The sequence below is a fragment of the Spodoptera frugiperda genome, chromosome 19 (genome assembly GCF_023101765.2).
Source record: "Spodoptera frugiperda isolate SF20-4 chromosome 19, AGI-APGP_CSIRO_Sfru_2.0, whole genome shotgun sequence".
Lineage (NCBI taxonomy): Eukaryota > Metazoa > Arthropoda > Insecta > Lepidoptera > Noctuidae > Spodoptera > Spodoptera frugiperda.
The window spans coordinates 3,956,658-3,980,912 of NC_064230.1; the positions used below are offsets into that span (position 1 = coordinate 3,956,658).

The window sequence follows — 24,255 nt, forward strand, 5'->3', positions numbered from 1 at the left end:
GATTGATTGAGTTTGATATGTTGATCTTTTTTATGATATAGCGGTATTACGTGCCTTGATGTGCACCTCTGCCTACCCCTTCGTGGATAAAAAGGCGTGACTACGTTGCCAATTCTACTCTAAACTAATCGTGATTAAAACTCAAGGATAACTAGTTTTTAAGGAAAATCTATGCAGATACTTAGTATTTAGGTAGACTAGTAATAATATGAATAGTTAAACAGGATTTCAGCTTAATTGTTTTGGTTATCGGCTTACTCACATAACTATATTTTTTTTTTACATTAGATGGGTCGTCGTTTGGCCGCTATCTCGCCTGATGGTAAGCGATGATGCGGCCTACGATGGAGCACGCCTGCCCATAAGCAACCTATTCACTCGGGCTTTGAAGACACTCAGATTAAACCCAACAGGAAAAACAGACTCCGGCAAAGAGTTCCACTCCCTAGCAGTTCGCATAAGGAAGCTTGAAGTGAATCGCTGGGTGCGAGTGGGTGGAATAAATACCATGATCTTTTTATAATCTGCCTCGCATAGCAAAACTGTGGAATGAGCTATCGTTGGTGGTATATCCTAACCGATACGACCTTCAAACCTTCGAGAAAAGAGGGTATTCCTTTTTAAAAGGCCGGCAACTCACCTGTGACTCCTCTGATGTTAAGAGTGTCCATGGTAGGTGCTGATCGATTACCGTATGATGCCGTATGCTCGTTTGCCCCCATTTCCATAAAAAATAACTAATTTCTTGCCTTAGTCTACGTTAGTAGCACTTGCTAGTTAACCCGTGTGTGCTGTGTGTATTGTGGCTTACGCAGATCTACGCGAGACACAACTTATTCTATTGTGTCTCATATACTAGCAGATGAAAGGTTAATAAACAAACAAGTTCTTTAAAATGTCAACTTATCTGCACGGTAGGCGCGGTAGCTGGACAACCGGCTGCCGTGCAACGTGTAGCGAGTTCGATTCCCGCACGGAACAACTCTTTGTGTGATCTACAAATAGTTGTTTCAGGTATGGGTGTCATGTGTAATTTGTATGTTTGTAAACGCACCCTCGACACAGCAGAAAATCCTAGCGTGGCAACGTTTAAATAAAACAAAAACATACTAAATCTTACAATCATAAATATCGATAAGATTATATCGACACGGAACATCACTATACTAAGTATAGGGTCATCACGTAAAGTTAAATCAATAACACATCATAGAGTAGTACACACTGATCTATGACAGACGTGTTTCATTCTAATAGTAATAATACACAGTTTTAATAATACTCTCGGTTTAATAATTATTGTTTCTTAAATTAATAATACACATTTTTGAATTTATTATTTATTTCATGTGAATTTTGTGATGTGAGTGTGTTATTTGGGAATTTATTTTTAAAATACAGAAAAAAAGGTAAGTGTAAATTGTAGAATAACTATTATTTTATATTTAAATTACATATATTTATTTAAAATCCTCTAAAATTATTTTTTAAATACTACTTAAAAAATAACATACAATAATATTACAACAGTAGGCATAAATAAATAAGAAAATAAATGTATTAAAAAAATAAATAATTTTATTAAAAAAACAAATCAAAATCTAAGTCAAAATTCCGTGGTACATGATACATGATGACTGGGTTTCATCCAGTTGTGCAGTCTCTTTTGTGCCTTTCGGCTTAAGTCATTCTGTCTCCTGCATTAAATTCACCGAGGGAATTGGAAACTATCGTTTTCTTCTCCTCTAATAACATCTTCTGATTTATTTCGTTGCGGGATCCAAGACAGTCATCCATATTCCTGGTACGCAGACTTCAGTGTTCCGGTGTTTTCATGGTTGAATTTCCTGCTGATCCTAGCTTACTCGAGTTGCAGTAATATAGAAGGTTGTGGCGGGCTGGTTCCTAAAAAAAAAAGACGTTGAGTAACTGTTGTTTATTTACTTGAAAAATTCACAGTAGTTAATAGCACAGAGTCTGGTATTTTTATTTGTAGTGTAGGGGAAAGTGGGGTAAACGCGAACGCGGGGTAAACCCGAACCCAATAGTTTTAATATGTTAGAAAGATATAGCCGTATATCACTCGCCGGTAACTCAAAGATCACGCCACCACCAGTGCCAGTCAACGACACGGGAGACGCGGACACACGTACTTTTCAAGGTATGTCAATTTTAATATTTTCAATGTTTTCGATGTAAGTTTTTGATAAATTGAACTTGGTGTAGCTTTTTTCTATTGAGAATAGTTATTTAACCTTTACGTAGTGGGAAACTTACATACTAAACCATTCAAATGTCAGTGACGCATTTGGTAAAAGTTTTATAACTTAAAATATTTTTTCCATTTTATTTTTTTCGACCCGGTGGGGTAAAGGCGAACGCTGCATGTCGGGTAATCTCGAACGTTCGGTATTACTCCTCTCCCTTTTTGTTAGTTCCTTGTTCATATTTTTTTCAACTAGCCACTGGCAAATAGGGTATAGTGTTTTCCAGTCTATGTTGATTTTTTTTGTGCACTAAATTATGTTGTCGGCTGATTTTGATAATGCTAAACATCAAATAAATTGTAATCCGTTAGCTAGATAAGTAAAGTTTATGATTTAATAATTAAAGAAACTCTGTGATTTGATTCCACTGTTTTATTTATATTTTCCCTTAGGTGTTCGTGTTCGTGTTTCCCCCACTTTCCCTAAACTTACCACATTGAAGTTATTTGCTAACTTAGTTACTAACCATTTCTGTTTACCCTTTTTGGAGATTTACTAGCGTGACATTTAGTCACATTATTTTAGAACATTTGCCAAGTAAGATGTGTCGGTATCGGTTCTCGGGTGATGCAATTCTTTTTTCAGTTTTTCTATAATTCTTAGTAGGTGGAATTTAAGTGTAGGAGAGCTATGCTTCGGCACGAATGGGCTGGCTCGATCGGAGTGATACCATAGAAAACCGACGTGAAACAACGTTTGCGTTATTTCATTGTGTGGGTGACGTTACCAGAGGCTCAATTACCCATCCATTTTGGAGTTCGGTATTTAAGGGTTGTTGGGGAATCGGGGATTGGGAAGGGAAGTAATTGGGCCGGTAACCTCACTCAACACAACGCAAGCGTTGTTTATTTTACGTCGGTTTTATGTGACTCCGATCGAGCCGTCCCATTCGTGCCGAAGCATAGCTCCCCCACACTTAAGTTGCAAAAAATTAATTAATAACGTAATAAATTAGGCTAATTTTTTATCCCGATAAAATGGCAAAAGCTAAAATTGGCATATAAGAATGCAATATCGAAAAACATTTATAGTTCAAGGCCAAATATGAACGTAAGAAAAAACTAAGTAACTATTGGAAAATAAACAAAATACCAGGTAATCTTCCGTTCAGTGGTATAATGTTAAATCCAAACAAACGAAGCGAATTGGTAAACTGGTTTCGTAATGTAATTTGGCATCATAACACAACATCATATTTTTTTATGAAACACGAGCAGACCTATCACCTGATGGTAAGCAATTGCCGCCGACCATGGACACTTGAAACACCAGAGGCGTTACAAGTGCGTTGCCGGCTTTTTGAAGGTTTGGAATTTAAGGGTTGTTGTTCGGGAATCGGGGATGGGGAAGATTGGGAAGGGGGGAAATGGGCCTCCGGTAACCTCACTCACACAACGAAACATAACGCAAGCGTAGTTTAACGTCGGTTTTCTGTGTGGCCGTGGTATCACTCCGGTCGAGCCGGCCCATTCGTGCCTAAACATGGCTCTCCCACACTTAAATTATTATTTTATGTTACTTGCAATTAAACAATGGAACATGGAGATAATTTCCATTAAAGAATTTAAAATGTTAACAACCCGACGAAAACCTTATTTTTTTTGAAACCGGATTCTGCGTGACCCGAAGCTGCGGACTACCTAGCGGGTTATCGGGGCTCCGGCTCGAAAAGTAAGAGTAGGAACGGTTTGGTGTTTAGTCAGTAATAGTCATATAGTGCATCAAATGGTTCAGCAAATTGCAAGATAATCGCGGACTGACATATACATACATACATGTAATTATGTATGTTTGTGCTCAATTACCTCGCATTTAAATGCGAGATGCGAGATTGAGTTAACTCAATCTATTTTCATGCGGTATTCACCATAGTATTTTTCAGACTTAGGAGAAGGTTTATTATTCGACTTAAAAATAAAGGAGTTTCACACCTTACCTTTTGAAGGCGATTCCTTCGATATTTATTAACACTTTAAACGCCATGGGGATCACCGGTGACCGACGTTAGCGGAGGATTTGCCTTCAACAGTTTTCTATTGGCAGTCAAAGACTTAAAGTTTATTTCTTTTTCAGATAAACAATGAAGCTGTTATATATTGCAACATTATTGGTGACATTGTCTGTACCATCACGCTGCCAACGCCGGAATAGGGTGGGCAAGTTTGATGAAGTATTCGCTTGGAAACAACTCACTTTTGAAATTAATGGAATTGAAGGTACGTTTATCTTGTACTTATTTTTCTTATGTGTAGAATGCTGAAGTAATATAAAGCAGAAGTGTTTGTTTGTTTGTTTATTTGAATGTGGATTATTCAACACAAAAATAATTATTGAAATTGGATCAGTAGTTTCGGAAATTAGCACGTTTAAACAAAGAAACAAAAACAAACTCATATAATGTGTGTTTTTACTTAACCTAACGTAGATTCATGAAATTAAAATAAGGAATTACATAGAATCAAACATAATCAAACAAAATATATAGTAGTAATAAGTATGTAAGTCTTACAACAAGTTTATGTGTGGGAGAGCCATGCTTCGGCACGAATGGGCCGGCTCGACCGGAGTGATACCACGGCCGAGCAGAAAACCGACGTGAAACAACGGTTGCGTTGTGTTTCGTTGTGTGAGTGAGATTACCAGAGGCTCAATTACCCAATCTTCCCAATCCCCTTACATACAAAAAACCCTTAAATTCTTAACCCCTAAAAGGCCAGCAACGCAATTGTAACGCCAGTGATGTTTCGGGTGTCCATGGGCGTCGGCGATCGCTTACCATCATGTGATCCGTCTGCTCGTTTACCGGCTTATACCATTAAAAATACAGTCAGGTTTTACAGTATAACAATCTTATTACCTTTTATCCTTATTAAATAATATCAATAAATAAATAATTTAAAAGGTCAATCAATAAATTAAACTAATAGTCTAGACATAATATAATCAATTAGTATTTATCTGCATTAATAAATAATTGTATGACAAACCCGTATTTTTGGGGATTCCATTGTTTTTCCTTAAACACGTAAGAAAAAAAAAGTAGATTACTTAAATACGTATCATTGTAAAAACGTTAAACAAAAATCATTATTTTACAGGACAAACAATTCAATAAATGAGATTTCATTTTATGGTATAAGCCGGTAAACGAGCTCACGGATCACCTGATGGTAAGCAATCGCCGCCGCCTATGGACACTTAAAACACCAGAGGCGTTACAAGTGCGTTGCTGGCCTTTTGAGGGTAAGGAATTTAAGGGTTGTTGGGGAATCGGGGATTGTGAACCTCATTCACATAACGAAACAAAACGCAAACGTTGTTTCTCGTCGGTTTTCTGCTCGGCCGTGGTATCATTGCGGTCGAGCCGGCCCAGCAGTGCCGAAGCATGGCTCTCACTCACTAAATCAGTTAGTTTTTGGCGATTTTTCTTGACTTAATATGTCATATTGAGCAAAAATTCACTTAACATTGTCTGATAGATTTAGGACCGTAGTATTAAACCTAGACGGATGTTAGGTACAAACTTATACCTAAATAAATACATAATGTTGTCTACCTAACTAGTTACTGAATACCTAACAGGAAAACTTATATTACTATTGTAAAGAGCGCATCTTCTATTTCCTAGACAATAAAATATAGTAGACGCCATGACGCAAATACAAAGAGGAGATGTCATAACTGGAATTCCATTTAAGGTAAGCGTCCACAGCCACGCATCGTACGCGTCGCACACATCGCACGCATTCCATATGGCGTCATCAGCAGGTTCCCGTTCCCATGGAATAAAAAACAGCCTATATGTTATTCCAGACCATAATCTACCCCTGTTCCAAATTTCACTTCGATCCCTTCAACCGTTTTGACGTGAAAGAGTAATAAACATCCTATTCCAATTCCTATGGATTGACCAAAGAATATGAATAGAATTGTATTGAATTCTCTCGCCTTGGGCAAGGCGAAAGACTATTACTGACTAAACACCACCCTGTTCTTAATCCTGCTTTTAATTCTATTTTAATATATACAATTAATATATTTTCTCTTTGCTGTTTATTTTTTATTCTCCGTTCCTTGCTTTCAGTAGTAGAGAATGCCATTAAGTTCGCCTTATGTATGTACCTACCACCATGTTATTGTATTGCGTACATTACAGATTAAATAAATATGTACCTCTGCTTACCTCATTGTATATAAATCATGTGTTGTGGTTAATGTAACTAACAAATCATCACTACAATTATATTGGAAAATCGTGACTTTAAAACATGAGAGCATTTTATCATTATAGTAGTAAAACTAGTATTTGTCTGTAACTTTGAGATCATCGTAGTGTCCGTCTCGTTTGTCGAGTGGTTGCAAGTGCGATCGCTGGGCAAGGGGCCTCAGGTTCGATTCTGGAGTCAGGTTAATTGGGGAAATTTTTTAATATAGCCCATTACCCCTCTCCCCGATCTTTCTAATCCCCGAATCCTCAATAATCCTCAAATTCCTAAGCCACAAAAGGCCGGCAACATAGGCCGGCTCTAGTGTTTTGGGTGTCTATGGGCGGCGGTGATAGCTTGTTTGCTCAAGTGTGCTCGTTTACCGATCTAGCTAAAAAATAATAATAAAAGTGTGATTACCAATTTACGATAATAGATCGTGTAATGTGTCCGGTGGCTTAAGACGCACGCCTCTCATGAATGAGAGTGCGAATTCGAAACCTACCAAACGGCAACTACCAATGTGACTTTTTCCGACTTATACGTACTTTCTAACATTATTTCGACACCATTGTCTAACAGTGAAGGAAAGCATTGTGAACAAACCTGGGCTTATAATTTCTAAATACCTATCTATAAATTTGAAATCCCCAACCCGCATTGAGCAAGCCTGGTGATTAATGCTCAAACCTTCTCCGTGTGAGAAGAGGCTTTTGGTCAGCAGTGGCCACTTATACGCTGTTGATGTTTGTGACGATAATAGTATCTGACAAACTAGGAAACTCAAAGAAACATTAATGTTTATCTATTTTTTATTATCTTCATAAAACATAGCGTGAATTTGTAAGAACTTTAACTGCCGTCAATAATTGTACGGCTCGTTTCTATGACATCATACATTGTGTAGAAACTATGGGAAAAACATTTTTGTGGACGATTTGCTAACAAAAAGCGTAAATAACATAGTTGGTTAGTTATTATAGCGTGTTTGTTATTTGTTTTGTGTTTGAAGAAGGTTACCTAAGCTATCTAAATATATAGGGTGACTGGTAATTAGTGAACGATATTTGAACAGGCGATTGTACTCATGACTCCCTGGCTTCGCCCAAAGCGGAAGAAGTTATTTGGTGATTTTACCCCTCAAAATAAGCTATGTGTACTAATGAATATGAGTGATGAGTGATGAATGGTGGGTTATAATAACTCTCTCGCGTAGGTGTTGAAAGTGGACACACATCACTTGTGTTAATAAGAATTAATTTAATAATATTAAATATATTAATTTAACTTACCAGTTGAAACTCAATTTATTTGGAGTAGTTATAGTGCAGTAAACTGCTTAAATAAAACGAATTGGGCACACCACCTGCCAGCACATCAATCATAAGTTTATTTATAAGTTTATTAAAGTCATCACTGAGTCACAATGGCACAAGACAGCACATCCATAGTGTCCATACTGGATTCCTGGGAGGAGCGCATTGCCAGGAAGTTCAAGGAGGTCCAGGTACAAATCCAAACTGCAGGCACATCCAAGGACACAATAGCGAGGGTAGCTGAAGACTTCAGGACGTTCCGGGAACTTGTCTTCGAAATGTTGAAGATGTTGCGGCTCCAGGTCAGTGAGCACTCCCGGGAACTCGATGAGATCCATACTAGGAGCCGACGCAAAGCCCTAATCATCCAGGGTGTACCCGAAGTGGCTAGCGAGGACTGTACTGCTGTCACTCTCGGGGTATGTAATGATAAACTTGGCCTCAACCTCACTCCATCCTCCATCAAGGTCAGTCACAGGCTGGGGCAGGCCAGCGCAGACCACCACCGGCCGGTTTTGGTTCGATTTACCAGCACAACCGATAAGATGACGGTGTGGAAGGCGAAGGGTCGCTTGAAGGGCTCCAACATAGTGATAAAGGAGTTCCTAACTAGGTCTAGGCAGAGCGTGTTTGAGAGGGCTCGGCAACACTTCGGCATGAGGGCTTGTTGGACCAACAATGGTGTCATCCACATCAGGGCTCCGGATGGCAGTAGGCATAAGGTGACATCCTTGGACGGGTTGGATCCTCTACTGTCCAAGTATCCGAGGACTCAGAGCAAGCCTCCTTCAACTGGCAAGCGGCCTGCGGAGTCGGCAGGGGGAACACTGAAAACCACAAGAAATAAGTGAACACTCAATTTATCTAGACCACCTTAAATTATCTATTTGTGTATTATCTTAAAAATCACTTACTTCTGTGTCATTTCCTCAATCTAAATTTCTAAATAATTTCCTCTAAAATTCTTCTTCTTGTATTAATCCTAATTTCGTAAGTTTTCTTTGTTCTTGTACTATTAGACAATTACCCTCTTGTTGCCAGTTGAATCTTAGTATAACCTAAGACGGTGGTCATATAATTCAATCGAATCAACTTTATTGTATTACCTCCTACTGTTTTCTTCTCACAATATTCTTCAAAATTCAATTCTTTTATATTTTTCATTGCTTTATATTTATACAATTGGTTAATTTCATTTAATATTTTATTTTGATAGCTAATTATATATTTTAATCTCATTTCTTTATTCAGTTTACACATTGTTTTTTTAGATATTCTGGTGTTTTGTTTGTTTACAAAATGCAATGTCAATTGTCAACGTCATCTGACAGACAATTGTCATTGTAGTAATTGATGCGTTCGGATACGCCGGTCAATGGCCTAATGAAGCTTTTTTTTTCTTACTTATAGTTTTGTTGTTTTTTTGTGATTTTGTTTATTGTTTTTATTTGTTGTTTTTTTTTTCTCTCTTTGATTTAACAATATGTGTCATTGATGTTAGCTGGCGGGTGGTGCAGTGTTGCAATTGGTGAGTGTTTAGTGTGTGCATTATTCTATCTATTTATATTTAAATACTTTATTAATTATATTCTTTCATTACTTTTATTGTTTATTATAGTTTATATATATATATATATTTATTGTATTTTATAAATGATAAATGACGATTATTTTGTATCAGCTGATGAATCCTCTAATGATGACAGCTTCCACTCTTTAGGCGACACTTTGGTTGACTTTGTGGGTAACCAATTTGCCCGCAGCCCCAACCGGCTGTTGAATGTTTGCCATTTAAATGCGCAAAGCATTCCCAGCCATTACAATGAGCTCTACGATGTGTTCGGCAATAGTGGCGTCCATGCTGTCCTGATATCGGAAACTTGGCTCAAACCACAATTACCTTCTACCACCTACCCCCTTCCTGGTTATATTCTTATACGGAATGACCGAACTGTCAGGAGAGGGGGTGGTGTTGCCATATACCTCCGCAGTGAATTATCTTACAAAGTGCTCCTCACTTCTCCTCTCAATTGTCCTGCGGAGTATCTCTTTCTTGAGGTTTGTTGCCAAGGGGGAAAAACCGTACTGGGTGTCGTTTACTGTCCCCCTACTGTCGATTATTTCACTGAATTCGAATCAGTTTTAGAATCCCTGGGGTCCGAGTACATGCATCACATAGTCATGGGTGACTTTAATACTAATCTCCTCTCCCTTGAATCCCCTCGTTCCCGCAAACTCCTTCAAATTGTGGAGTCGTCAAACCTTCACGTGTTACCACTTGATCCCACCCATCACAACACTGCTGGTGATGACTCCTGGCTTGATCTTATCCTCACCTCCAATCCCTCCTTTGTATCCTGTCATGGTCAACATGATGCCCCTGGCTTTTCTCACCATGACATGATATTCCTATCCTACATCCTTAAGCCACCCAAGGTGAAGCCTAGGGTTCTGTATAGGCGTTGTTTTGCGCGGATGGACGGAGCAAGATTGCAGGAGGACGCGTCGCTGATTGACTGGGAGCCCATGTTGGAAGCTGCGACAGTCGATGACAAGTTGGCGATTTTTAATTATAATGTGATTAGCCTATATGATCGCCACGCTCCCATCAGGAAAATAAGGGTTAAGCGGCCACCTGCGCCTTGGATGACGCGTGGAATAAGGATGGCGATGCGAAGCAGGGACCGGGCGTTCCGTAAACACAGGAGGGATCGCACTGACGAAAACTGGGCGGCATACAAGCTTGCAAGAAATAGGTGTAATCGGATGGTACGCAACGCCAAACGCCGCCACGTTCTCGAAAATATATCCTCTTCTTCTTCCGCCGATATCTGGAAATTCCTCGGAACTTTAGGTATCGGCAAAACGCAATATTCAGACCTTCCCTGTTCAATTTGCTTAGACGATCTCAATGACCACTTCGCTACAGTACCTACTATGGATCGTCTAGTAAAACAAAACACTATAGCATATATTGAAGGTCTGACGCGTCCTAACATCAAAAACCCCTTCTGCTTCGTTCCAGTTGATTTGTCGGAGGTTGGAAGGATTATCCTTTCAATCAAATCCAAAGCGGTAGGTTGTGACAACATTTCTCGCCACATGATCGTTACTGTCCTAGATCACCTCCTACCTGCTATAACCCATGTCATAAACTTTTCCCTTTTTTCCGGAACATTCCCATCCCTATGGCGTAGAGCTTATGTCCGTCCGCTCCCAAAAGTGTCTACTCCCACTATTCCTTCCCAATTCCGTCCAATATCTATACTTCCCTTCCTGTCCAAGGTGCTCGAGGCCTGCGTACACAAACAACTATCTAGTTTCGTATACAGAAATGGACTAATTAGTCCATTACAATCTGGCTTTAGACCAGGCCACAGCACTACTTCAGCCCTCCTTAAAGTGACTGGCGATATTAGAACCGGCTTCGAGGACACCAGAGCCACAGTCCTGGTTTTGGTTGACTTCTCGAATGCCTTCAATATGGTCAGTCACGACATCCTTTTAGGTATCCTATCCCACCTTACGGTCTCTGGCGAGTCACTGGAATGGTTCTCTTCTTATCTTCAGGAGCGTCAGCAGTCGGTCAAACATGGTGACTCAACATCTAATTGGCGCGAATTAAAAGCTGGCGTTCCTCAAGGCGGCATACTTTCACCTCTCTTATTTTCCATATTTATTAATCTAATCACCTCAGAACTTCAGTGTTCGTACCATCTGTATGCCGACGACTTGCAGGTTTATTGTCAGGCCGGCTTTGACGACTTACCGAGTGCCATCACTAAAATTAATGCTGACTTGTCTGCCATCAGCAGCTGGTCGGCACGGTTTGGAATTGCGGTGAACCCCAACAAATGCCAGGCGATCATCATCGGAAGCTCTCGGTCTCTGGGCAAGGTTGACAATACTTCCCTACCGCCTGTTGTCTTCGACGGTGCGATCGTGCCGTTCAGTAGTGACGTCAAAAACCTCGGCTTGCTCATTGACAGTAATCTGAACTGGCAGGCACAAGTCACAAATGTGTGCAAAAAGGTCACCGGATCACTGCGGTCTCTTTATCGCATTAAGAACTTGCTTCCGTCTACCACCAAGTCAATGCTAGTGCAGGCCTTATTGTTCCCTATTATTGACTATGCGGATGTTTGTTATTACGACCTGAATGCAGATCTCCTCAATAAACTTGACCGACTTCTGAATAACTGCATTCGATTCGTCTTCAACCTGCGTAAATATGATCACGTTTCTGCTCATCGGCTGCAATTAAAGTGGCTGCCCATACGCCAGCGCAGGGAGCAAAGGGCGCTTACCACACTTTTTTCCCTCCTCGATTCACCTTCTTCGCCTAGCTATCTTTCCTCTCTCTTTCAATACACTTGCGCCAACCACAGCAAATATCTACGCTCTTCCAATAACCGTCTCCTTCAGTGTCCTACTCATCACACAAAATTCCTTCATTCTTCTTTTTTTATTCAATCTATCTTGCTGTGGAACGCGCTCCCCACCGATATCAGGATGCTGTCTGCTCGCTTGACGTTCAAGCGGAGAGTTCGGGAGCTTCTTTTGAAGAGGTTATCAGAGGGTTCATCTTGATCTTCACTATAAGTAGTATGTATATATTATAATATGTAGATAGTATATGTATTGTTTTATGTAGGTTTATTATGTTTCTATATTATTTAAATATATTTTGGTATATGTTTGTGTTAGAAAGTATATTGTATTTTTTTTTCTCTCCTTGAGCTTTTATTAATTTGCTTGGTCCATGCACCTACCACTGGTTCTTCATTGCATCACCTGTAGGTTTGGCTGGTAGAGAATGCCTACGGCATTAAGCCCACCTAGTGTACACACTCATGTGCATGAAGAAATAAAATAAATAAATAAATAAATAAATATGATTGATGGAAGCCAAACGCATCCACAGCAACGTAGCATAGCTCATCTCTGGTGGAAAAGCACGCTGAGGCGTGACATTGTGCATTTTTTAAAAGTCAAGATTACAAAAAATATTGTATTAAGTTGTTCGTTCTAAAGTGTCTAGTATTTGGAGACTTTTATAAGTTAAGTGGAAATCGATTCTTGAGTCAAGCTGTTTGTTCAATGTAAAGTGTTTTTATGAGCAAACGAGCAGACAGATCACTTGATGGTAAGTGATCAGCGCCGCCCATTGACACCCACAGCAAGAGTAAGAGAGGAAAATTATTTAATGATTTCTCCCGCCTAAGGCGAGACGAGAGGAAATGTCAAGACTCTTACCGACTAAAAACACCCCCGTTCCTACTCCTGCTTTTCAAAACGACCACAAACGCACCCACGACACAGGAGAAAATTCTAGTATGAAGCAATGTTTTTTTTTTTAATATACACATTTAGCCAGGTATACTATATTAGTTCTAGGTAGTACCTAGGTATCCTAAACTTCATATTCTTAGTAAATTATATCGTGAATCGTGATCGACAATAACAAAGTTTTTGTGCCAAATGCACTGAGAAAACGGTTTAGCAAAAAATTAGAAACAAAAAGCGATTCGTTGAAATAATAAACATGTAATTTGTTTTGTTTCTTATTTTTAATGATGTTCGTCGAAATCATTTACTAACAAGTTTGACTAAAGTAAAAACGTTTGGTAAATGTTTGATATTGTTATTTTTATACCTATACGTACAGTGAAATTATAATTATACAGGGTGACTTTGAATTCGACGTATTCCTCTCGGGAGGTGATAATACAACTAATTTCCTACAAAATTAGCCCTGAGGTCCTTGGGCGGAAAGTGGCTAGTTTCTGAGATATTCAACATTTTTGGTTTTGGTAAAAAAATCTCAAATTGCTTACAAAAACATTAATAAATAAAAAAATACTGGTTGGATTTTATTAGTTTTAGTTTTAATCAGTTGCCAATACATCAGTTATCATTTATAAATACTAATAATGGCAGAAATATCATTCGTTTTAAAATAGCAAGTAATTTCCTATCAAATTTTGTTTTGTGTCACTAATTTGGTCGATAGAAAACTGGGTTTATTTCAAAAAAAATATATGACACTAAGCGTACAAACTATTAGAAAAACTTCCTTGGTTTATTAGCTATCCAGAAACATAAAATTATTTACAACATTCTCAAAAATAAATGAATTAATTGATGATAAGTCGAGTGTAAAGAGAAAAGGGCAATTTCAAAAACATCTTTATTTGCAAAAAAATGTTCAAAGTAACCTTCCCTACGACGAATACATGCCCGAACACGCTTCCTTATCTCTATGACGGTCACTCTTGGACCGAATATGCGTCTAATTTCGTCATTATCTTCAAATATGTTTTGAGAAGAATTTCGATACACGGCATATTCCGTCTGTATAAACAAGGGACTTCATGTAAAAATCAACCGGCGTTAGGTTCTGGTCATTGTGCATGCCATGTAGTCATGTAGTGGGACCGCCCTGTCAATATAACACGTGGGAACCGAGACATCCTACCATTGCCGCACAGTAGATCGGTAGTGCTCTGATCAAACTATCACAATATTCATTAATTATTAGCCCCAAAAAAGTCAACGAAATCTAAAAAAGCAAAACCAACAGGTCCACGGATACGGTTTTGATTCAAATGTTTGGATAGGTATCATTAATAATGATTTTTGAACAATAATTTAATTTTTGATTGGGCTCTATTTTTTAAACAATAATTTAAATGGTGAGAATTAAAATTAATTTTTAAGGAATGAGCTAAGATCATTGTTTTTAATTTGAATTTAGAAACAAGATTATGAGTTTTTTCGAACACAACGATTGTTTAGTGCACTATCGAAATAAACACAAAACAAAATTTGATAGGAAATTACTTGCTATTTTAAAACGAATGATATTTCTGCCATTATTAGTATTTATAAATGATAACTGATGTATTGGCAACTGATTAAAACTAAAACTACTAAAATCCAACCAGTATTTTTTTATTTATTGATGTTTTTGTAATCAATTCGGGATTTTTTTACCAAAACCAAAAATGTTGAATATCTCAGAAACTAGCCACTTTCCGCCCAAGGACCTCAGGGCTAATTTTGTAGGAAATTAGTTGTATTATTACCTCCCGAGAGGAATACGTCGAATTCAAAGTCACCCTGTATAAGTATGTTCTCGGCTTACTCACGTAACTGTTTGACGAGGAACTCGACTAGTTTCATTGCGGCGATTGTCGCGCTGCTAATCGCCGCGTCGTGTGTCGTGGAATGCTGCTCATGAATATGAGCCTCTAGCATGGCTTAAAACTAGTCGAGTTCCTCGTCAAAACGTTACGTGAGTAAGCCGATAACATAATAATTAATTTAGTATGTCTCACGAAAGTTACAATAAAACTATACAGTGAAGGTTTTTATTCGAACAGTGTTATATCATGAAGCAAGTACCTACAAAGAGGAGATGCCAGAAAGTGGCACTTTAAATTGTGGACAATTGGCAACGTGTGTGTAGTATGGGACTGCTAGATGGGAAATAGAGAGGGGCGTGGTTTGTAACGTCCCGCGCTCCCCGTAAAGTGTCACGCATTATGTTAAAGGGAAATCCAGTTATGACATCCTCCTCTTTTTATTTCATACTAGCTGCTTCCGTGCGGTTTCACCCGCTCTGTTTGGCTCCTGTTAGACAAAGCGTGATGTTTTATAGCCTATAAGCCTTTCTCGATAAAAGCACTACCCAACACAAAAATAATAATTCAAATCGGATCAGTAGTTCCAGAGATTAGCGCGCAAACAAACAAACTCTTCAGCTTTATAATAATAGTATAGATCACAACAAAATAATAAAGGCTAAACTGTGCTAATGTAATTTTAACTCTGTTTTTAGTACTTGAAGATCGGTTTTCCGAAGACGACCTAGCTGGTAGAGATAAGAGATCAACAGATAATATTTATTTTGAGGATAAGGATATTGAAGAACCAAAGTATTGGAATACAAGTAAGTAATTTGATACATACATACATAACTTCACGCCTTTAATCCCCGAAGGGGTAGGCAGAGGTGCACGTTATGGCACATAATGCCAATGTACACCCACATTTCACAGTTTGTTGTAAGTCCCATGTAATAGGTGGTGAGCCTATTGCCATATACCGGGCACATTTCCAGACTCCGTGCTACCACTGAGAAATTTTCGAAAAACCGAAAAAAGCTCAGTAATACTTCGCCCGACCCGGGAATCGAACCACTCGGCCAACGAGGCAGTCAGTTATTTGAATGATAGATATATCTTTTCTCTCCTACAGCGCGCTACATATCACACAGCTTGCTACGCGTAGTAGTTACAGCTGTGTACAGTCTGTCACTCGCTCAACACTCCGCTACACTTCTACAGCGCGCTACATGTCACACATCTTGCGACGTGCAGTAGTTACAGCTGTGTACAGTCTGTCACTCTCTCAGCACTCCCCTACACTCCTACAGCGCGCTACATGTCACACAGCTTGCTACGCGCAGTAGTTACAGCTGTGTACAGTCTGTCACTCTCTCAACACTCCCCTACACTCCTACAGCGCGCTACATGTCACACAGCTTGCTACGCGCAATAGTTACAGCTGTGTACAGTCTGTCACTCTCTCAACACTCCCCTACACTCCTACAGCGCGCTACATGTCACACAGCTTGCTACGCGCAGTAGTTACAGCTGTGTACAGTCTGTCACTCTCTCAACACTCCCCTACACTCCTACAGCGCGCTACATATCACACAGCTTGCTACGCGCAGTAGTTACAGCTGTGTACAGTCTGTCACTCTCTCAACACTCCCCTACACTCCTACAGCGCGCTACATATCACACAGCTTGCTACGCGCAGTAGTTACAGCTGTGTACAGTCTGTCACTCTCTCAACACTCCCCTACACTCCTACAGCGCGCTACATATCACACAGCTTGCTACGCGCAGTAGTTACAGCTGTGTACAGTCTGTCACTCTCTCAACACTCCCCTACACTCCTACAGCGCGCTACATGTCACACAGCTTGCTACGCGCAGTAGTTACAGCTGTGTACAGTCTGTCACTCTCTCAGCACTCCCCTACACTCCTACAGCGCGCTACATGTCACACAGCTTGCTACGCGCAGTAGTTACAGCTGTGTACAGTCTGTCACTCTCTCAGTCTCCGGTAATCACTACGTAGTATAAAGCAAAGTCGCTTTCTCTGTCCCTATGCCCCTTTGTATGCTTCAATTTTGAAAACTACGCAGCGGATATTGATGCGGTTTTTAATAGATAGAGTGATTCAACAGGAAGGTTTATATGTATAATACATGCAATATATACCACCATTGCACCCATGCAAAACTAGGGCGGGTTGCTAGTAGAAGAAAATAATGGATTTGTATTTAAATTTATTTATATGATTCCAGGACCTTCACAATCTTCGCAGCCTGTGTACAATAATCCTATAGATACACCGAGTTCTGCGCCCATCAGTCCTGATGGTAAGGGTCTTCCTAAATTAAACGCCTGTTCCACCACCTTCAAAGTCAAAGTCAAAGCATTTATTTCAATTAATCCTAAATAAGGCACTTTTGAAACGTCAAATTGAATTGTCCGTCAGTCTGTCTGTCAGTGAAGCTAGGCGCTCATTCCAAAGTGTAGCTTCGAATGGAGAATAACGAGCAAGAAACTCCATCGTTACTCTTTTTAAAAAATGTATTTTACAATATCTCTGATACACTATTTATCTATTGTATATATATGTAGGAACAATGTAACTACAATACGTCAAAACTAACGGGACAATAAAACCAATTTGTAAAATAAAATAGCGGGTTATTTCAAACATATGGGCACCCATATACCTAATCATACCTTCATATACCTAAGTGCTCGATAAATTTATGTGACAGATGGTGCTTACAAATTACGTTCTTAATTCAAAGTTATCTGATACATAGCGGCTATCCAGACATTGTGAAATAAGTCCTTAGAAAAGAAAAAACTATATTTACACTGACAACTAACACATTACGATCTCAGGAATGAATCGATCTCGAATCCAAAACTCTCTTTTAAGTAAAAGGGTTGAAAATAATTTGTAATAAAATTGTACAGTAAGGAAAAGATACGAAAGTTCCGGCGAATTCGAATAGGAAACTTGGAGCTTGTTAGGATATTATTATTAATCATGATATCAAGTATAATTTTATTACAATAGGTATTGTACTTATTTTTTCAGATGAAATCGGCAGATTCTTCGTCCAGTACAACAACGTGCCGATGGGGGCTGAAAGAGTGGACGATCGTGTGTTCATAACAATCCCACGGCGAAGATATGGTAAGTACAATGCGATATTAGGACAGTCTTCTTCATCATCATCATATCATCAGCCTATAAACGCCTACTACTGCTGAAAGGCGCCTCTCCTACTCGGAGGTTTGGTATTTGGAAGTTTAAGACGGTTTTATGGTTAGCGTAGGCCCGCATCGTACGCATTCCGTATGAAGTCATCAGTACGCATCGCATATAGGCATTGCTGATGATGCTTTCCGTACGATGCGGTTCATTAGACGTAGTTGTATGAGTTTCTATACAAGACAAACTAAAATCCGTTGCGTGCGATTAGGGCCTGTGGACGCGCAACTTTAGCGTCGGTTAATATCTGACGAAACATGCGTCGCGGTTGTACGGTGTTGTTGCGGTCAATGGAATTATAAATTCTAATTATAACTTTGAAATCGCCAATCCGCATTGAGCAAGCGTAGTGATTAATGCTCAAACCTTCTCCGTGCAAGAGGCTTTTGGTCAGCAGTGGCCACTAATAGGCTTGATATATGTATGATGTAAGTCTATATTCTTTTCCAGGTATACCAGCAACGCTAAACTACATAGATCTAAATCGCCATAGGAACAGCCGTTCACCTCCACTTACTCCATACCCTGACATGAAGAGATCCAGGTCTTTGATATCGGTGTACAGGACGCGAGCTGATGAGTGTGGTCGCCTCTGGATGGTCGACACTGGAGTTATTGAGATACCAAGTGAGTTTATACCCCTTTTTTATTTCGAGGAAAACCACCACAGATGAGGTATGGCTGATGCCTGATTCGGAGCTGCGGACTACCTAACGGGTTTACCGGAGCTCCGGCTAGAAAAGCAGGATTATGAACGAGGTGGTTTTTAGTCAGTAAGAGTCTTACACTCCAATCGTCTCACCCAAGGCGGAACAAGTCATTGGATAATTTTTTCCCCTTAAAAAAGCTTTTGGGGAGAAAAACTAAGAAGTGTGGAAGTCTTACCTCGCCAAAAGCACCCTGTAGCTAGTGTGGCCACCATCAGAAACTGTAAACGGATCCTCTTATAGACACGTTCCGGAGGGTTACATACTTTATCTGATTTTGTAACATTTGATCAATTTTATACAGTGCAAACCATTTGTGTTGTATTTCGACGTGTATGCCCAAAAGAAGGTCGATTTAATAGCATCTTAATCTATTTTTAAAAGATTGAAAATGTTTTCTTTTACAGACAATCCACAGTATCTCCAGCGGCCTTCGATTGTGGTGTACGATCTGAAAACGGACAAACAGATTCTTCGGTATCAATTCAAGAGTTCAGATACCCCTACTAATAGAACTGCTACTGGTAATTGTTTCTAAATCCATCAATCAGTCAGTATTCTGTATTGATCAACCTGTCAGTAAATTAATTAACCAATCAGCCAGTCAATTAATCAATCATTCTGCCAATTGATCAATAATTCTGTCAATTGATCAATCATTCTGTCAATTGAACAATCATTCTGTCAATTGGTCAATCATTCTGTCAATTGATCAATCATACTGTCAATTAAAAATCAGTCTGTTATGTAATCAATTGGGCAATCAATTAATCTATCAGTCAGTCAAATACCCAATTGACAGTCAGTCAACCAATTGTCAATCAATCAGTCAGTCATTCAACAAATTGATCAATCAATCAAACGATCAATCAGTCAGTCACTCTCACTCTTTCTCAACTAAGAACTCTTCAAATATTTTCAGGTCTTGCCTCGATTACGGTCGTTATCAAAAACGGTGATTGCAGCGATGCGTATGCGTATGTACCAGACTTGCAGACATTTGGTCTGATCGTCTACTCCCTGAGAGAGAACGACAGTTGGAGGCATCAGCACAATTACTTCAGTTTTAACCCCACTTCTGGAAGTTTGAGGGTTGCAGGTTGGTTCCTTGTAATTTTTTAGAGGTAACAATCAGACAAACGAGTATACCAGTCACCTGATGGTAAGCAATCGAGGTTCCGGTATAGGTGTATGGTGTCTTACACAATTTAATCTGCTACTCGGCTCCTATCGATCAAAGCGTGATGCTATATAAATAATTAAACTATCCAACACAAAAATAATTATTCAATTCGAACTAATAGTTCTAAAAATCATCCTATGATTTCTCCCGCCTTAGACGAGACGAGAGGGAATGTCAGACTCTTACTAACTAAAACCACCCTATTGCTACTCCTGCTTTTCGAGCCGAAGCCTTAGTAACCCGCTAGATAGTTAGCAGCTCCGGGCGGCAGTCCACAAAAGTGTAGAATATGGAATTTTAATCTTTTTAAAAATGTCATTAAATTCCAGGTCATTCATTTATCTGGAATGATGGAATCTTCAGCGTGGCTGTGGGGCAGCCAGGGTCTGATGGCTGCCGTCCGGTCTACTTCCATCCTATGGTTAGCAACCAGGAGTTCTCCGTGTCTTCATGCGAGCTGGAGAAGAGACAAGCTAACGAGACTGCTTTTGAGGTTAGTCTTTTTTAGTAGACCGTGAGACTGATAGTAGACTGTTAAACATCTTTTTTATGGTATAAGCCGGTAAACGAGTAAGCGGATCACCTGATGGTAAGCAATCGCCGCCGCGTTATAAGTGCGTTGACGGTCTTTTGGGGGTTAAGAATTTGAAGGTTTTTGGGAAATCTGAGATTGGGACGATTAAGAAACGGTGAATTACGGGCCTCTAGTAACCTCAATTATACAACGCAAGCGTTGTTTTACGTCAGTTTTCTGTGAGGCTGTGGTATCACTCCGGTTGAGCCAGCCTATTTGTGCCGAAGCATGGCTCTTCTATTATCTTAGATCGATTGAGCTGAAATTTTGTATACACGTTTAGATTCCATGACCATAGACCTTAAGCAATAAAAGCTTGTTTTTAATTAAATTTTTTGACCTATCTGACCATCACAAATGGGGGCAATTTTTTTTATGTAGATAGCGGCCAAACGTCGGCCCATTTAGCCGACGTTTGGCCGCTATCTCGTCTGATGGTAAGTGATGATGCGGCCTACGATGGAGCACGTCTGCCCATAAGCAACGTATTCACTCCGGCTTTGAAGATACCCAATGATTTTAAAATCAAATATTGTTCTAGGTGGTCGGTGATCGAGGTAGGAACAGCCAGAGCACGATGCACGAAATGCATGGCCCCTCAAAGGTGATGTTCTTTGCTGAAGTGGGGAGAGACTCCGTATCTTGCTGGAACACTGACATGCCACTGCGTCCTGAGAACATGGAGATGCTTGCACAGGATAGCTCTAGATTGAGCTATCCATCAGGTACTTATAAAGTTGTTTTTAGTGTTTCGTAGCCATTGGCAAAACCGGCCAAGTGCGAGTCGGACTCGCCCATGAAGGGTTCCGTAACAGCAAGTAGATGACATAATATAAAATGTTGTAAAAAAACCTGGTTTTACATAGTGTTTGTATGAACGACAAAGTTATATTTGCGGTTTTTGAAAATGTTTTATTTCTCCAAAACTAATAATGATATCTCGTTCAAACCAATTTTCGTTGTTAGTTTCCATTGAAACCTACAGCATATATTTTTTTCAGTTTTCTCACACTCTTATTTTAAAAGTTAGAGGGGGGGACACTCATTTTTCCACTTTGGAAGCGTCTAACTTTCAAACGATTGATTTTAACGAAAAGTGGTTTTAGGAACCTTAATGTGTCTTGTGAGCTAAAAACCACCCCGTTTCTACTCCTGCCTTTTGAGCCGGACCCCCGGTAGTCCGCAGTCTGGCAGTATTTGGATCGAGAATCCAGGAAAACCCCTACCCCTCTATTAATGGAGCCTTTTGTAAATGAGACAAATATTTATTTATATCTGGTTATCTGAGACTCTAGGTTAATAGAATACCTCTATAAGTAATACCATTTTACAGGTCGTTTGATGTCTCACTTAATTAGGTACTGCTATTCGTGAAAACCTATAATTGGCTCTTTGTCACATTGTAAGTTTTTAAACTGACATGTTCACTACACTATTATTAAAAGTTAAGACCGGATACTTACCTTGATTATTTATGGCTATGAGTTTTTGATATTTCGGCACTGTCGTAAGCGCCATGATCACGGACGAATTGTAGTATATGCGGGTGGATATGAGCAGACAAATGCCGAAATATCGGACACTCATGTCCGAATACTCAAACGCTACTCAATTTTAAGACGCTCTCAAAACTAGTTCTGTCACTATCAATCAATCAATTCTTTATAAAATGACAGAGATAGCACGATATTTAAGTACAACTTAAAATTGAGTAGCATTTCAGTATTCGGGCGTTATAGACAAAAATAAACATGGTAAATATCCTGTCTTAACTCGTAATGTTAGTTATACCACATTATTTATTAAAATTGTAGATCTGTTGGTTTTCTATGTGTTTAAATAAATTAATAAACAATGTTTCACTGTATTACAGATTTGCACGTGACGGACAACGAAGTATGGGTGACATCGAACACGCTGCCTCGGTTCATATTCTCCAGATTCAACACGAACGACTATAATTTCTACGTGTACAAGTAATTATGAAGGCTTTTATATTACTTTAGTACTACTTACGTCTACGTCACGTCTTTTATCCACGAAGGGGTGGTGCATATTACGGCACGTTATGTGGCTATACAATGTACACCCAGTTTTTACCATTTGTGTCATAAGTCCCATGTAATAGGGGGTGAGCCTATTGCCATATAGGTAGGTACTGGACACAATTCCAGTTTTTTACTTAATTATGTCTTATATAAGTTATCATTATCATGTACGGTTGGCGCAGTTGCTGGATGACCGCTTCTGTGCAACGTGTAGCGGTTTCGATTCCCGCGTCAGCCAAAAGTAAAAATGGTATTTTCTGTTTGCGTACACACTTGTGCACTATAGGTAATATTACCTGCGCCAATGACCCAACCAAACAAAACACCAAACGCGGTAACGTTTTAATCTTGTTAAATGAAAAACAAGCTCGTTTAAGGGTTTGAGCAACACACACAGACTTGACAATCAGAGTATCGAACGCTCTCTCGTTTCATTTTCGTTGTACGTAAAGCAAACTTGTACTAACCTTACTGGTTTCTTACAAAATCAAAATTAATGGTTTTTTTTCCTTTTCAGGGCAAATGTGGACAATATATTATCTGGAACTATCTGCGACGGCGCTAGGAGGTCGGACTCCCCTCTGTATTACCCACAAGATAGTTACTATAGTAAAAATAAATATTCATAATATTAAAATTACTTCTATGCTATCGACTTATGACAGAAATTCGTTGCTAAGTTAGAAATTATATTGATCGATTTCTAATTTAAGTAATTCCATATTGACGGTTAAAAGGAAATAGGGTATAAGCGACATTTTGGTCAAAAATGAGTTTACTATGCTATCAGCTATCCTACGTAAAAAAATCCGCTCTTTCGAATGCGCTTACTCTCATGGCTCTACGATGACATTTTTGGTTTATAACCTAGCAAAAAAATCATTTTCCTAGTATTCTTTCGACGACCTACGAGTTTAAACGGCTCGCCTGAACATTTCATTTTTTGTCGCTTATACCCTATTTCCTTTTAACCGTCGATATGCAAGCTACCCTTGAAAACGCTCCGATAGGTAAAGGGCGTTTACTCTTGAAACCAATTTCAATGTCAATCCAATAAAATCTTAATAATTATTTAATGTATTGTCCGGAAATTCCTCTCTCTTGAGCCCTTGACCTTCGGTAGCTTGGATTTATCCCGTTACTGGTGGGCTACTGCTTTTTATATTTTTAAATGTATTTTTTTTTTCTAATTAAATATTTAAAAATGTAATCAACATGTAAAATAAGTAAATAAATAAATGAAATTCAATGTCAAAACTATACAACCCCAATCGTAGCTGTTACTAAAGCATTCAAAGTACGGAATATATAAAGCCAAACTCAATACCGTTTGGTTCATTCAATGTCCACACAATACGGGTGCAATGGGCGCTAGTGTTGCAACTCAAGAGTACGTTCACAATATCAATGTCGGTTTGATATTTAATTATGTTTGTTTTTATACTTTTGTATTTAATTCGTTTTATAGTTAATTATAATTATTATAATACTGACAATAAAAAATACCTTTAAGATTTGTTTTTATTTAATTGTTTATTTTTATAAGCTATGAAATAGTGTGTTTTGACGTTATTCCGTTTTT

The 24,255-nt window shown here is 39.0% G+C and overlaps 1 protein-coding gene across 1 annotated transcript; it reads left to right on the top strand.

The window, feature by feature from the left end:
* The first annotated feature begins 1,203 nt into the window (after nt 1–1,203).
* On the top strand, nt 1,204–24,197 carry LOC118280997 (L-dopachrome tautomerase yellow-f2-like). Its single transcript, XM_050700948.1, has 12 exons — nt 1,204–1,409; nt 4,341–4,483; nt 15,632–15,742; nt 17,170–17,244; nt 17,985–18,083; nt 18,612–18,788; nt 19,276–19,392; nt 19,791–19,967; nt 20,381–20,544; nt 21,167–21,350; nt 22,499–22,601; nt 23,191–24,197. The coding sequence occupies exons 2-12, from the start codon at nt 4,348–4,350 to the stop codon at nt 23,300–23,302; spliced, it is 1,455 nt and encodes a 484-aa protein (XP_050556905.1). The 5' UTR covers nt 1,204–1,409; nt 4,341–4,347; the 3' UTR covers nt 23,303–24,197.
* The last annotated feature ends 58 nt before the right edge of the window (nt 24,198–24,255 follow it).